Source organism: Bombina bombina, chromosome 9 (genome assembly GCF_027579735.1).
Source record: "Bombina bombina isolate aBomBom1 chromosome 9, aBomBom1.pri, whole genome shotgun sequence".
In the NCBI taxonomy this organism is placed as follows: domain Eukaryota; kingdom Metazoa; phylum Chordata; class Amphibia; order Anura; family Bombinatoridae; genus Bombina; species Bombina bombina.
In genome coordinates, this window is record NC_069507.1 from 164,962,530 (window position 1) to 164,979,079 (window position 16,550).

At 37.3% G+C, this 16,550-nt stretch overlaps 1 protein-coding gene across 1 annotated transcript in view; it reads right to left on the reverse strand.

Moving 5' to 3' along the window:
• Positions 1-16,550, reverse strand: part of PDZD7 (PDZ domain containing 7) — a 192,844-nt gene that overhangs the window by 140,250 nt on the left and 36,044 nt on the right. The window contains exon 5 of the mRNA XM_053692951.1: positions 6,324-6,471. Coding sequence (XP_053548926.1) covers positions 6,324-6,471 — 148 coding nt within the window. The remainder of the gene's footprint in view (positions 1-6,323; positions 6,472-16,550) is intronic.

The window sequence follows — 16,550 nt, forward strand, 5'->3', positions numbered from 1 at the left end:
GATTATTCCATTGATGGCTGAGGTAATTAGAAGGAAGTCATTTACCTGCTTTTTGGTTTCTTGGTAACTGTAGATGAATTTACTTACTCAGGCTCTCTGCTCAACCACAAACATAATAAAGATCATGTAGTCACTCAATGGAGCAGGCTGTCAAATACTAGACTAATAGAGGGTGCAGCAAGGGTGTTATTAAACCTCACTGGGCCTCTGGGCTGGGCCCTGCACTTCAACAGCTCCCTTCCTGGATGTTTGCAATCAGCAAGAGCTGAGCTTGCTGAGTGGCACCACATAGACGCAAGAGGAGCCGCGTCTCTATAACCATCTAGAAGAGTTAGCATGACATAAGCCCTAAAGTAAAGTGTAGGAGTTACAAAAATGTTTCCCCAAACAAATCAAAAACATATTAAAATAAAGTATTGCAATCATCTATACACATTTTAATTTTAATAATATTTTAAATATTTTAAAAGGATTAAAAAGGGATATGGTATATGGCAAGGTGTTTGACTGGAAATGGATCCAATGTATATATATATATATATATCTAATTATGTGTATATATGTATGTATACATGTCTATATATGTGTATGCATGTGCATTTATGTTATGTGCTTATATGCATGTGCACACATACATACATACATATATGTGTGTGTATATATATATATATATACAGTATATATATGTTTATATAGGTGCATACATGTATGCATGTTCACACATACATATATATATATGCACAAATATACACACATGTATAGACACTCACACATATATATATATATACACACTTTTGAGCCCTTCCCAGTCAAATACGTTGAAATATTAAATATGGTTTTTAATCAATTTTAATATGTTTTAGTGTGTATTTTTTAATAGAAACACTTGCTATTCCTATGTTCTTCACTTAGAACAAAATGTCTTATTATTTTTAAATAAAATTTATATATATATCTATATACAAAATATATATATATATATGTATATATTCATATAGATGTAGTAATATATATTTTACAAAAAAAATTCAGATAGATATAGAAATATATATTTAAAAATAAAAAGAACATTTTCTTCTAAGTAAAGAACTTAGGCCTAGATTTGGAGTTTGGCGGTAGCCGTGAAAACCAGTTAGAGGCTCCTAACGCTGGTTTTAGGCTACCGCCAGTATTTGGAGTCATTCAAAAAAGGGTCTAACGCTCACTTTTCAGCCGCGACTTTTCCATACCGCAGATCCCCTTACGTCAATTGCGTATCCTATCTTTTCAATGGGATCTTTCTAACTCTGGTATTTAGAGTCGTGTCTGAAGTGAGCGTTAGAAATCTAACGACAAAACTCCAGCCGCAGAAAAAAGTCAGTAGTTAAGAGCTTTCTGGGCTAACGCCGGTTTATAAAGCTCTTAACTACTGTGCTCTAAAGTACACTAACACCCATAAACTACCTATGTACCCCTAAACCGAGGTCCCCCCACATCGCCGACACTTGATTAAATTTTTTTAACCCCTAATCTGCCGACCACCACCTACGTTATACTTATGTACCCCTAATCTGCTGCCCCTAACACCGCCGACCCCTATATTATATTTATTAACCCCTAACCTGCCCCCCACAACGTCGCAGCCAGCTACCTACAATAATTAACCCCTAATCTGCCGACCGCAAAGAGCCGCCACCTACATTATAGCTATGTACCCCTAATCTGCTGCCCCTAACACCGCCGACCCCTATATTATATTTATTAACCCCTAATCTGCCCTCCACAACGTCGCCTCCACCTGCCTACACTTATTAACCCCTAATCTGCCAAGCGGACCGCACCGCTATTATTATAAAGTTATTAACCCCTAATCTGCCTCACTAACCCTATAATAAATAGTATTAACCCCTAATCTGCCCTCCCTAACATCGCCGACACCTAACTTCAATTATTAACCCCTAATCTGCCGACTGGAGCTCACCACTATTCTAATAAATGTATTAACCCCTAAAGCTAAGTCTAAACCTAACACTAACACCCCCCTAAATTAAATATAATTTTAATCTAACGAAATTAATTAACTCTTATTAAATAAATTATTCCTATTTAAAGCTAAATACTTACCTGTAAAATAAATGCTAATATAGCTACAATATAAATTATAATTATATTATAGCTATTTTAGGATTAATATTTATTTTACATGTAACTTTGTATTTATTTTAACCAGGTACAATAGCTATTAAATAGTTAAGAACTATTTAATAGCTAAAATAGTTAAAATAATTACAAATTTACCTGTAAAATAAATCCTAACCTAAGTTACAATTAAACCTAACACTACACTATCAATAAATTAATTAAATAAAATACCTATAATTATCTACAATTAAACCTAACACTACACTATCAATAAATAAATTAAATACAATTCCTACAAATAAATACAACGAAATAAACTAACTAAAGTACAAAAAATAAAAAAGAACTAAGTTACAAAAAATAAAAAAATATTTACAAACATTAGAAATATATTACAACAATTTTAAACTAATTACACCTACTCTAAGCCCCCTAATAAAATAACAAAGCCCGCCAAAATAAAAAAATGCCCTACCCTATTCTAAATTACTAAAGTTCAAAGCTCAGATCAGCCAATCGGATTGAACTTGATTCTGATTGGCTGATTCCATCAGCCAATCAGAATATTCCTACCTTAATTCCGATTGGCTGATAGAATCCTATCAGCCAATCGGAATTCGAGGGACGCCATCTTGGATGACGTCATTTAAAGGAACCGTCATTCGTCGTTCAGTCGTCGGCCAGGATGGATGTTCCGCGTCGGAGGTTTTCAGGATGCTGCCGCCTCCGCTCCGGATGGATGACGATAGAAGATCCCTCTTGGATGAAGACTTCAATCGGATGGAAGACCTCTTCTGCCTCGCTTGGATGAAGACTTCTACCGGATGGAGGACCTCTTCTTGCTCCGCTTGGATGAAGAATTTGGCTCGGCTGGGTGAAGACGACTCAAGGTAGGGAGATCTTCAGGGGCTTAGTGTTAGGTTTATTTAAGGGGGGTTTGGGTTAGATTAGGGGTATGTGGGTGGTGGGTTGTAATGTTGGGGGGGGGTATTGTATGTTTTTTTTTACAGGCAAAAGAGCTGAACTTCTTGGGGCATGCCCAGCAAAGGGCCCTGTTCAGGGCTGGTAAGGTAAAAGAGCTTTGAACTTTAGTAATTTAGAATAGGGTAGGGCATTTTTTTATTTTGGGGGGCTTTGTTATTTTATTAGGGGGCTTAGAGTAGGTGTAATTAGTTTAAAATTGTTGTAATATATTTCTAATGTTTGTAAATATTTTTTTATTTTTTGTAACTTAGTTCTTTTTTATTTTTTGTACTTTAGTTAGTTTATTTCATTGTATTTATTTGTAGGAATTGTATTTAATTTATTTATTGATAGTGTAGTGTTAGGTTTAATTGTAGATAATTATAGGTATTTTATTTAATTTATTTATTGATAGTGTAGTGTTAGGTTTAATTGTAACTTAGGTTAGGATTTATTTTACAGGTAAATTTGTAATTATTTTAACTATTTTAGCTATTAAATAGTTCTTAACTATTTAATAGCTATTGTACCTGGTTAAAATAAATACAAAGTTACCTGTAAAATAAATATTAATCCTAAAATAGCTATAATATAATTATAATTTATATTGTAGCTATATTAGGATTTATTTTACAGGTAAGTATTTAGCTTTAAATAGGAATAATTTATTTAATAAGAGTTAATTAATTTCGTTAGATTAAAATTATATTTAACTTAGGGGGGTGTTAGTGTTAGGGTTAGACTTAGCTTTAGGGGTTAATACATTTATAAGAATAGCGGTGAGCTCCAGTCGGCAGATTAGGGGTTAATAATTAAAGTTAGGTGTCGGCGATGTTAGGGAGGGCAGATTAGGGGTTAATACTATTTATTATAGGGTTAGTGAGGCGGATTAGGGGTTAATAACTTTATAATAATAGCGGTGCGGTCCGCTCGGCAGATTAGGGGTTAATAAGGGTAGGCAGGTGGAGGCGACGTTGTGGGGGGCAGATTAGGGGTTAATAAATATAATATAGGGGTCGGCGGTGTTAGGGGCAGCAGATTAGGGGTACATAGGGATAATGTAAGTAGCAGCGGTTTACGGAGCGGCAAATTAGGGGTTAAAAATAATATACAGGGGTCAGCGATAGCGGGGGCGGCAGATTATGGGTTAATAAGTGTAAGGTTAGGGGTGTTTAGACTCGGGGTACATGTTAGAGTGTTAGGTGCAGACGTAGGAAGTGTTTCCCCATAGCCGCTGCGTTAGGAGCTGAACGTGGCTTTTTTGCAGGTGTTAGGTTTTTTTTCAGCTCAAACAGCCCCATTGTTTCCTATGGGGGAATCGTGCACGAGCACGCTTTTGAGGCTGGCCTCGTCCGTAAGCAACTCTGGTATCGAGAGTTGAAGTTGCGTTAAATATGCTGTACGCTCCTTTTTTGGAGCCTAACGCAGCCATTCTGTGGACTCTCAATACCAGAGTTATTTTAAAGGTGCGGCTAGAAAAAAGCCAGCGTTAGCTACGCGGGTCATTACCGACAAAACTCTAAATCTAGCCGATAGGAATTTAGGGTATTCCTTATGCACCTTCGGCTTTAGCGCAGCTGATGTAGCGCAGTGGCGAGTAGAGCATGAGTGATAAAAGGAAAATGCTTTCTTTAGCTCGCCCTATAGAAGGCTATGGGGAGATGGAGTTAGCGAGGTTGCGATATCCAAAGTCTTAACGTTAGCGCACCTGAGTCTTTTACTACTTTCAACATGCAACACCATTGCTAATCCAGCATCGCTAATTGTTTACCTAAGCGCAGTTAGCAGTCAAGAGCGATTAAAAAAAAAAAAATCTAGCCATATATATATAAAGTTACAGGTGACTCAATAAGGTGTTTTATCTATTTTTCTGTATTCATTTCAGTATATTAAAGTATTTTTTATACGGACATAGGGGTAGATTTATCAAGCAGCGGATGCTGCAATCTACTCCTGTAGTTTTAGGTTCTTCTGAAACTGAAGTGAGGAAGCAGCGGTCATCATAAGACCGCTGCTCCTTAACTCGTCCGCCACCACTAAGGTGGCGGACACCAATTCTCCCGATCCGATCAGGATGATTGACACCCCCTGCTAGCGGGGGCAGCATTGCACAAGCATTTCATGAGAAATCATGTCCGTCCGCACAATTATAAATCAGCCCTATAGTATGAATGAGCGATCAACAAAAAATATATACCTACAAAGTGTGTATTGTTTTGTAATCCAGGGACATACTTTGAAGAGTTTATTAAATATGTCTATTTGAACAGTGCAAGATGCACTCCAGGCTATCAGGGGGAAATAGAAAAACTATTTTTTTTAGAATTAATTTATAAGAAAAGATATCTATCTATCATTATCTATCTATCTATCTATCTATCTATCTATCTATCTATCTATCTATCAATCATCTATCTATCTATCTATCATCTATCTATCTATCATATATCTATCTATCTATATATCTATCTATCTATCTATCTATCTATCTATCTATCTATCTATCTATCTATCTATCTATCATCTATCTATCAATCAATATCTATATATCTATCTATCATCTATCTATCTATCTATCTATCTATCTATCTATCATCTATCTATCTATCTATCTATCTATCTATCTATCTATCAATATCTATCTATCTATCTATCATCTATATATCAATATATATCTATCTATCTATCTATCTATCATCTATCTATCTATCTATCTATCTATCTATCTATCTATCTATCTATCTATCACCTATCTATATATATTAGGACAAATAATCTGCTATTTCATAAAATGCAGCTATAGTTAATTTCATCAGGTTGTTTTTATTCATGTGTCAATCAAGCCATCTATGTACTAAAGGGTTAAATAAGAGTTAAATATGAGTAGAGTTTTGTATGATGCTTATATGTGACCATCCACAAGGAGATTGCTGATTGGTTCATGTTTTAATTGTTGATGGTATTTGTCATTTGTACTAAATGTTTCTAGCTTGAGAAAGGGTCAGGAGCCCTGAAACGTTGCTTTTGTTTTTGCTGAAATAAAGTTCTACATACACCTTTGAGAGTACAGGTTCATTGTACTTTTTGTGTGTGTAAATAAAGGTAAAATTAATTGGACATTTTAAAAATTAAATTACACTGACAAAACATGTTTATTGTAGATGTTTTGCTCTCCAAATTAAAAGCGCCCCTGTAATTATCAGATTGTTTGCATTTACATTAACTCATTCTATTCATACCCTAACTGTGAGCATGATGTGTGTTAGACCCTTTAGCACTTCGACTGCCTTGCTATGGCTTATGTCTTCAAAGTTGACTCCGTTGGCGGCAAGGACTTGATCTCCAACTTTGATTCCTTTTTCTTCTGCTATTCCTCCTGGATCAACCCTACAAACAAGAAGAAACAAGAACATCAACAAGAAATCTACTGAAAGGGCTAAGTATATTTTTAATATATATATATATATATTTTATTAAAGTTAGTTAAATTAAATTGTATTAGATAGACATATGAAAAATAGTACAATATACAAATTCGTTTTCAAACAATGTCAGTGCAATTGTGAGGTTACTTTGTTGTACAGTAAAACCTTTTTTTTTAAAGAATAGTTATTTTTCCCCCCAATACAAATGCCTATAACATTATGGAATAAAACCAAAGAACATGAGGGGTGTGATTCTCTAATTTCCCATACGTACAAATGAAATAATGCTGTTTTCAGCAGACTTTAGCTTGCATTCACCAGTAGTTTCACATGTATGTATTTTGTATCTGTCTAATCTGTGAGTATTTTTAAACAAACTCACAAGCCTACATTCAGTAAGAAAAAAACAGCAAGAGCTGCAGGTGTCACATGCTCACTGGAGAATATTGTGAGGTCTGTGAAATAACTTAGACACCCCTATGGAACGCCCCTGTTCAGTTCACTTGCCAAGGCTGTAAGATTATTTTTACAGCAGAAAAGTAAAGTCCCCTTAGAATGTTGTAGTCTTTGGTATGATTTTAACTTCGCATTTTGAAACTACAATGTACATTAATTATAGACTTGTGCAGCAGCAAAAAAAAAAAATCAGTTTGTCCAAATCTTTCGGAATATATATATATTCAGAATTTTTTTTTTTTTACGAATATTTGCCTGCTGCACTATTCGGTATTCATTTCTTTTTAAACTAAATGAATGCTGAATATTTGTGGAACATTTACATTTGTTTTCACCTGTTGTGGTATACTTACCTCTAAAATTTAAAGAAAACGAAGAAATACTGACAAAATTCTTCAGTATTTATTTATTTCCTATAAATTACCTTTAGGGGTTAAATACTTACCTCTAGTGCGCTGAAGAGACACGCTAATCCAGAACCTTCTTCAAAGAACCCAGAGCCTCCCCTAAAGGGCATTCTCTTTAAATTCAGGCTCTAGGTTTCGTTGAGCTAAGCCTCCTATAAGTGTGGCTCTGTGCACAAGTTTCGGGATTAGCGCGGCTCACCAGCTCACTAGAGGTAAGTATTTAACCCCTAAAGGTAATTTATAGGAAATAAATAAATACTGACGAATTTTGTCAGTATTTCTTCGTTTTCTTTAAATTTAGTTGCTGCATTTCTTTAGATATTCATTTTGAGTAAACAAAACAAATATGTTTTCGTTACAAATGTACATTTGTAAAAAAAAAAATGCACAAGCCTAATTAATTTTGAATTTTTTACAGTGTACATTAAATAAGATTTTATTTCACTGCATACTTTAAAAAAATAATTTTCCTGCAGAATGTAAACTCACATTTTGATGTGTATTTTTAACATAAATATAAATGTGTACAAATTATACAGTTTTTAATCTTTACATTAATACGTGTTTTTACATTGTACTTTCAATACACTTGAACGTCTTTTTTTCATGAGCATTATACTGCAATGTTTGTATCTCTCCGTTACATACAGAAAGGTAGATTTTAATCCTTATTGAGATAAATGGATACAAAGGTAATATTGGTCTTTAGAGAATCTTGTGAAGGACCTTGTAGCACTGACAGATATTTTTAGGGAATTTTGCCGGAGTGGAGAGCTTTAGAGAACTGGGTCCCAGGAGAGATTTGCTTTAAAGGGACAGTAAAGTCAATATTTTTATTTCATTATTCAAATACAACATTCAATTTTTAACAATTGTTGAATTGTAACAATTCTTTCCAATTGACTTCTATTATTGAATTTGATTTGTTCTCTTGGTATCCTTTGATGAAAAGCATACCAAGGTAGGCTCAGGAGCAGTAAAGCACTACTGGGAGCTAGCTGCTGATTGGTGACTGCAGATATATGCCTCTTGTCATTGGTTTACCACCAGTAGGGATAGGCAAATGTTTTGCAACATTCCAAAAATGAAACAGACTTTAACATTTGTTTAATGTAATAGTATTTCTAATTCTTTCTTTAAATGTAATATTAGTTTGAATTTGTCTAATAATTTGATTATAATTATGAAATGTTCAAATTAGAAAAATTTGAATCTATATATTTGTAATACTATTTCTAATGCTCTTTTTAAATTTAATATTCAAATTTACAATATTCAAAATAGAAAAAGTTGAAGAAATATATATGTATTACATATAAATTTACTAACTTCCCTACCACATCAGGGATAGGCAAGGTTTCAGTGACTAGCCCTTACAGTGTCTGCCACAACCATAGTATATATTTTCTTTTCTGATTAAATAATAGGAATAAAAAAAAATGTAGTGTGAATAAAGTTAGTGGCTTGTCAAGAGACTGCTAGCGATATTGGCTGATAAGTTATGGAATAAATAAAGCCTGAGTGAAATACTGGATGTGTATCTGCATCTGTATAATAACACCCAGCTCTATACAAAGACACAGTAGTGACAATGGCACATGCGTATAGCCAGACAAGGGCTGGGTATAGGGTCAGTGGTATCTGCATCTGTATAATAACACCCAGCACTATATAATGACACAGCAGTGACACTGGCACATGGGTATAGCCAGAGGAGGGCTGGTTATAGAATCAGTGGTATCTGCATCAGTATAATAACTACCAGCACTATACAAAGACACAGTAGTGACACTGGCACATGTGTATAGCCAGACAAGGACTGGTTATAATGTCAGTGGTATCTGCATCAGTATAATAACACCCAGCACTATATAATGACACAGTAGTGAAACTGGCACATGGGTATAGCCAGAGGAGGGCTGGTTATAGAATCAGTGGTGTCTGCATCAGTATAATAACTCCCAGCACTATATAAAGACACAGTAGTGACACTGGCTCATAGGTATAGCCAGAGGAGGGCTGGTTATAGAATCAGTGGTGTCTGCATCAGTATAATAACTCCCAGCACTATATAATGACACAGTAGTGACACTGGCACATGTGTATAGCCAGACAAGGGTTGGTTATAGGGTCAGTGGTATCTGCATCAGTATAATAACTCCCAGCACTATACAAAGACACAGTAGTGCCACTGGCTCATGGGTATAGCCAGAGGAGGGCTGGTTATAAGATCAGTGGTATTTGCATCAGTATAATAATTATTAATAATTAATAATAATTTCAAATGTACCTTGGTGTCCTTCACTAAGGTCTGTACTTTGGAAAATGTCCACCACAGCCGTTGTCTGTGCCTATCCCTGTACCACATAAACGATCGAACTTCTGAATAGTATTTGTTAAATCGAATGTTACATGCAAAATTTCAAATGTGGATATTCAATCTAATTATGAACATTCAAAAATGAAAGTAACATTCGAAAACCGCAAATAACATTTGATTAACAAATTTTAAAGGATTTTTCTTCTAATCCACAGGACTATTAATTCTATAAAGCAAACTGAACTTTCAGCTAACTTCCAGTAGTGCATTGTTGCTGCTTCAACAAAAAATACCAAGAGAATAAAGCTAATTTGATCAAATAAATAAATTGGAAAGTTGTTAAAAATTGTGTGTTATGTATATATGAATCATAAATGAAAAAAATCTGTTTCAGCACTGAATCATGTTCCTTTATTACATACACAGGTGTACTTAAGAACCACATACAAGATACGTTGGGATGTGAGGACTGGTATGTCAGCTAAGGAGGAACATAAACTGTGCTGAGATAAAGGAATTAACCATATAAAGACCAATTACTCGGCTATAGTAACAGAAACATTATATAATTGCTGAATTTAATGTATAATATGTTTGATGGTGGTACAATTTTTACAGTATTTTGTTATTAAGGGGCCAAATTAAGCTCCGAAAAGAGCTTGATGCTCCTGTTCCCGCCTTTAGGCTCGCCAGAAACAGTAGTTATGAAGCAGCGGTCTAAAGACCGCTGTTCCATAACTTGTCCGCTGCCTCTGAGGCTGCGGTCTTCGATCTTATACGATCGGCCTAATTGACACCCCCTGCTAGCAGCGCGATTGGCCACGAATTTGCAGGGGGCAGGATTGCACAAGCAGTTCACAAGAACTGCTTGTGCAATGATTAATGCTGACAGCGTATGCTGTCGGCATTTATCGATGTACGGCGGACATGATACGCTACATTGTATCATGTCCTCTCACAGTTTGATAAATGACCCCATAGTTTCTGACAGCAAACTAAATTAAAGCAAACTAGAATAAACTAAACCTTTTAACATCATGAGCGAACCTGCGGCCACAAATTTAACAAGTTCTTTTGGAGTGATTGACAGACCCTGCTCTCTTGAGATTGGCTGCATGAGAGCAGGGGCGGGATTCCGCAAAAGAGGTATTGTGCAATGCTAAATTTCCCCTGCAATGTTGCATCGCAAGTGACATTTGCAGGAAGTACTTAAGAACTTGTCTGCCTGCATCCTTGTTAAATTTAATGATAAACTACTGTTAAAAAGTAGCCTCTTTATTTTAACTCTTTGCGCCAATTGTACTATGTCACACAGTACTTGGTCCAGCGTACAGTATTGGCGTTGTACCTACACCCAGCACTGTGGCGCATGTTGAGATTCCCACTGTCAGATTAGGCAGCAGAGAGCTGGGGGAAGAAGGCATCTTCCTTTATATGGTAAGGGAGTGCTGATTGTACTCGCTTACCATATGAAGCTGGATCACTGGATCATTAGAGTGAGTGAAACTGTATGTGTCACTCTCTTTAACAATCATTCGTTGGTGCTGAGTGGGAGCAGTGGGAGGGAAGGAAGGAAGCAGGTGGGCAGCAAAGAGTAGGATGGATGAGGGAGGGATGGGGTTTTCTACACTTTGGAAATATCATTATGAAGGGAGAGGGATGGATGTGGCCCTACACTACAGGAAAAAAGCGATCTTGGAGGGGGGCCTACGCTACTGAAAAAAACAAATATAAAATAAAACAATAAATAAAAAATAAAAGTAATTTGTTACTGGCAAACTAGCTGATAACAGTGGAAGGGGAGGGTTAAAGAGCTGTTTGGGGCAATCATGGAAGTGGGAGGGTGAGGAGGGGACCCTACACTACAGAAATTAAAAAAAAAAATATTTAAAAAAAAAAAAAAATAAGTAAATAAAAAAAAAAAACTGTATTACATACTGGCAGACAGTCTGACAGTGCCTAAGATGGTGCTGACCAGTGGGGGAGGGGGGAAGAGAGTTGTTTTGGAGGGATCAAGTAGGGATCAAGGTGTGGGAGGCGTCAGGTGGGAGGGTAATCCCTACACTAGAGCAAATATTAACCTTACAAGCTAACTGATTAACCCCTTCTCTGCTGAGAATTTCAGAAGTATGATGCACAACTGCAATTAGCAGCCTTCTAATTGTCAAAAACCAATGGCAAAGACATGCATGTCTGCTATTTCTGAGCAAATGGGATGACAGAGAAGCTTTTACAATCATTTGACTTATGCCTGCACTAGTTGTGTGCAAATAATTTCAGTGAGAAAATCAACGTTTGCGAAAAAGGTAACGATTTTTTTATATTATCTTTTATCACAACCAAAAAGTGGCATCAAATACACTAAAAAGGGCCAAGATCAATGAATCCTACATCAAAAGACTTTACCTATTACTCCCACCCCTTTGCTAAGTACTCGCGCTTAGACTACATATTCACAGACTCAGTGGGTTTAGACATGATAGGTAACTGCAAAATAGGACACATCACTTGGTCGGACCACGCCCCGGTCACGTGTGAGGTACTCTGGCCAGACATCCCAACCACATCATTCATTTGGAGATTAGATGACGCTCTCCTAGAAAACCCCATAGTTAAGGCAGAACTGCACAAATCGCTAACTGAATACTTCCTACATAATACTCCTGATCTCACATCAGCAAACACCACATGGGATGCTCATAAGTGTGTAATACGCGGAGAATTCCTAAAACACTCTGCTAGACTGCGCAAGCAGTATAGAACCAAACACACAGCTCTCCTGGAAGAGATTTCAGAACTAGAATCCCGACATAAACAAAACACTTCGCATGGCGAGACGTTACAGAGACTAAATAGCGTCAGGGCAGACCTTAAACAGCTCCTTATCTGAGCTTATCAGAGTAAGATGCTATCCATCAAGCAACACTACCATGAAAATAGCAACAAACCAGGGAAGCTCCTGGCCCGCTCTATTAGAAGGCAACAACTCTGCTCCCACACCCACAGTATAACGATCAGAAACGGCACCAAACTAAAAAGCAGTAAGTAGATAGCTAGTGCATTTTACACCTACTATACAGCCTTATATAACATTAATAAAAAAGATCACACCTCAGCTCAGGTATCAGAGAGGGAGAAGCATATAGACGACTACCTGGCCCCTTTAAACTTACCACGTTTATCAAACGAGGATTCAGACAGACTAGACCTGCCTATAACTCTAGAAGAACTTTCACATGCTATCAAAGACCTCCCCAACGGAAAGAGCCCGGGCCCAGACGGGCTTACCATTAAATACTATAAAACCTTCCTCAGCATACTTGCCCCAAACTTGATCCAACTCTTTAAAAGCTTGATTAAATCCCCCCAATTGTCTCGCTCAATGTTAGAAGCGCACATCACTGTAATACCCAAACCGGGCAAATCCCACCCAGAACACTTCAGACTGATTTTGCTGCTAAATGCTGATGTAAAGATATTGGCCAAAGTACTGTCCCAACGCCTCAACAAGCATCTCCCAGCCCTTGTCTCCACTGACCAGGTGGGATTTATCCCAGGTAGGGAGGCAAGGGCCAATACCTGTAAAATTTTGCAATTGACTCAATATGCCCGCAACGAGGGGATACCCATGGTGCTCTTCTCAACCGACGCGGAGAAGGCCTTCGACAGGGTCGATTGGCTTTTTCTGCGTCGGGTCCTGAGGGCCATGAACTTTGAGAGCGCATTTACGAATCTGCTGTTTTCCCTATACTCTGAACCAAATGCGAAAGTCAGAATTAACGGCACACTCTCTGATACCTTTTTTATATCAAATGGGACGAGACAGGGGTGCCCCCTTTCCCCATTACTATTTGCCCTTTCTATAGAGGCGCTGGCTCAAAAAATCCGAAACAACCATAAAGTCTCAGGCATAAAAATAAAAGAGTCCGAATACAAACAAGCCTTGTATGCAGATGACATTTTATACACACTGACCAACATAGACACCTCAATACCAGCGCTCCTGCAGGAGTTAAAAACATACGGCTCCCTGTCAAACTTCCACCTCAATATTACGAAATCTGAAGTCCTAAACATTACTGCCCCAGAAGACCACTTGCAGACACTATGCGAGGCTTTTTCAATACCTCGTGCGCAAAAAAATCTACGATACTTAGGGGTTTCACTTACTAAAGACCCTCGTGAACTATTCAAGCTAAACTATGTCACCCTGAAAAATGAAATAGTTAAGGATCTTTCCTCCTGGAGGAACAAGCCTTTATCTTGGTTGGGTAAAATTGGGGTTATTAAAATGAATATCCTCCCTCGTATATTATACATCCTACAAACACTCCCAATCCCCATCCCAAAGGACTACCTCCATCAGCTTCAAAAGCTACTTGAGCGATTTATTTGGAACAACATCAAATCGCGCATATCCAGAAAAACTCTATACATGTCAAGAGACAAGGGGGGTTTGGGTTTCCCGGATTTAGCAACATATAGACGAGCTATTTTCCTCCAAAGGATTGTAGAATGGGCTCAAAACACCCCCCATAAAGCTTGGGTACGTCTTGATGGGCAAATACTTAATCTTAACAATGAAGGCACACTGGCATTCATGTCACCATCGCCATGATCAAAAATAGTAGGCAAATTTAGCTGCGTTGCAGAAACACTCAGAGTATGGGACAATACAGTTAATACCAGTACACATATATCCCCGGGGCAATCACCCCTTTTACCTATAATTGAAAACCCGGACCTCCCATACTCGCATTTAGGCACACAGATGAGCAAACCTTACCCTTTGAGAGAAGGCACTCTATACTTCGCGGTGGTGAATGGTAAATTACTACCCCCACACGAAATGGTGGAGAAATTTGGAAACCTATTCCAATCTTGGATGAGATATAACCAACTGCAACACTACCTTACACACCACAAGAGCAGAGTACACTTCATGCGTGAACTCACGACCTTTGAAAGTCTATGTACGACTCATAATCCATCCAGGCGCCTGATATCCTTGATATATAAGCTCCTTACCACCCCTCCCGACGCAACTCTCCCCTCCTACACTTTGGCCTGGAACAGAGAATTAGGTAGGGACATAGATGAAGATACTTGGCTCAGATCCTTTTCCCTCACTAAACGTTCCTCTATATCTGCCAACGTGCAGGAAATTCACATAAAACTGACAAGTAGATGGTATCTGACACCTACCAGGTTGCACAGATGCTTCCGCGCAGTCAGCCCCATGTGCTGGAGGGGCTGTGGCGAGCCTGGCACGCTCTTGCACATTTGGTGGACTTGTCCAAAGATAAAAGACTTTTGGCGTGTTATTATCAGTAACATATCAGATAAGCTGCAAATTATGATCCCACACACTCCAGAAGCTATCCTTCTTTTTCACTTGCCCAAGGTCAAAACAGCACACATACAGGCACTATTGCTCTTGATGTTCACGGGAGCCAAAAAACTGATACCAAGGAAGTGGAAATCAGGGGTGGTACCGACACTAGAGGAGTGGGTGCACACGGTAGAAGAGTTGCTTACATTAGAAAGATTTCATTATTACAAAATTAACAAGATAGGCATACATGAAATGATGCTGGCAGCTTGGAGAGGTCAAGAAATTTAACAAACTGAGACTAACCTGTAAGGATAACCACAGCTTCCCCCACCCTTCCCTCCTCACCTTATGAGTGTTCCCTTCCCCCCTTCGCTTCTCCCTCCCCCCCTTTTTTTTTTTTTGTTTTGTTTTGTTTTGTTTGCTGACACACAATACTTCAGCATTCATATTCTATTTTGTTTGTGAAGGAGAGGAGTAAAGAAAGAAAAATTCAAAAATACCACAAGCATAAAGTCCATCATGACGTACAGCAGGCGACCCAAAGATGGGAGTCTGTATATCTCGGAGTTGCATACAATGTTTTATGTGTACTATACATATCTCTTATTGTCTGCTATGTAAAGATTATTTAAAGTTTACCACTGTATGTATGAAACTTAATTTTATTTTGATTTAATAAAGCTTGTTTGAAAGATAAAAAAAAAAAAAAAAAGGGCCAAGATCAATACCATGGGTTTTATTTTCATTTATCAGTGACACTGGACAGGATACCCCTTTAAGCACTCAAGTCCTTTGAAAGACGTGAGTGCTTAAAGTTTTGTAGTTTTGTATCATCAACACGGTTATATTAATTTGCTTTTTATCTCTGTGATTACCTTGTATCTAAGCCTTTGCAGACTGCCCCCTTATTTCAGCTCTTTTGACTTGCATTTTAGTCAACCAGTGCTGATTCCTATGTAAATACACAGGAGTGAGCCCAGTGGTATCTATATGGAACACATGAACTAGCTGTGAAAAAAACGTCCAAATGCACTAAGAAAAGAGGCGGCCTTTTGGCCTTAGAAATTAGCATATGAGTCTACCATGGTTTAGATTTCAACAAAGAATACAAATAGAAAAAAGCAAATTTGATGATAAAAGTAAATTAGAAAGTTGTTTAAAATTGCATGCCCTTTCTGAATCATGAAAGTTTAATTTTGACAAGACTGTCCCTTTAACCTATCAATTTGTAGTGCCATTGGTTCTCTCATAAACAATTCAATACCATGGGTTGTCTACTTAAAAATAAATATCTAGTTTTTATAGGTAAATAAAAAAAAAACCCAAAGGCTCTATTTTTGTTTAAATGCAGTGATAACAAAAATGCTTAAAATTCTCTGGTACTTTCGGTAAGTTTTTTTCTGAAGTTTCCGGCAGAGAAGGGGTTAGTACACATTTTAAGTTCTCATAAAGGCCTTAACAAACAGCAGAATATTATTTTTTAGGAAAGGAAATGCTTGTTTAATCATTCATTTAGACATATG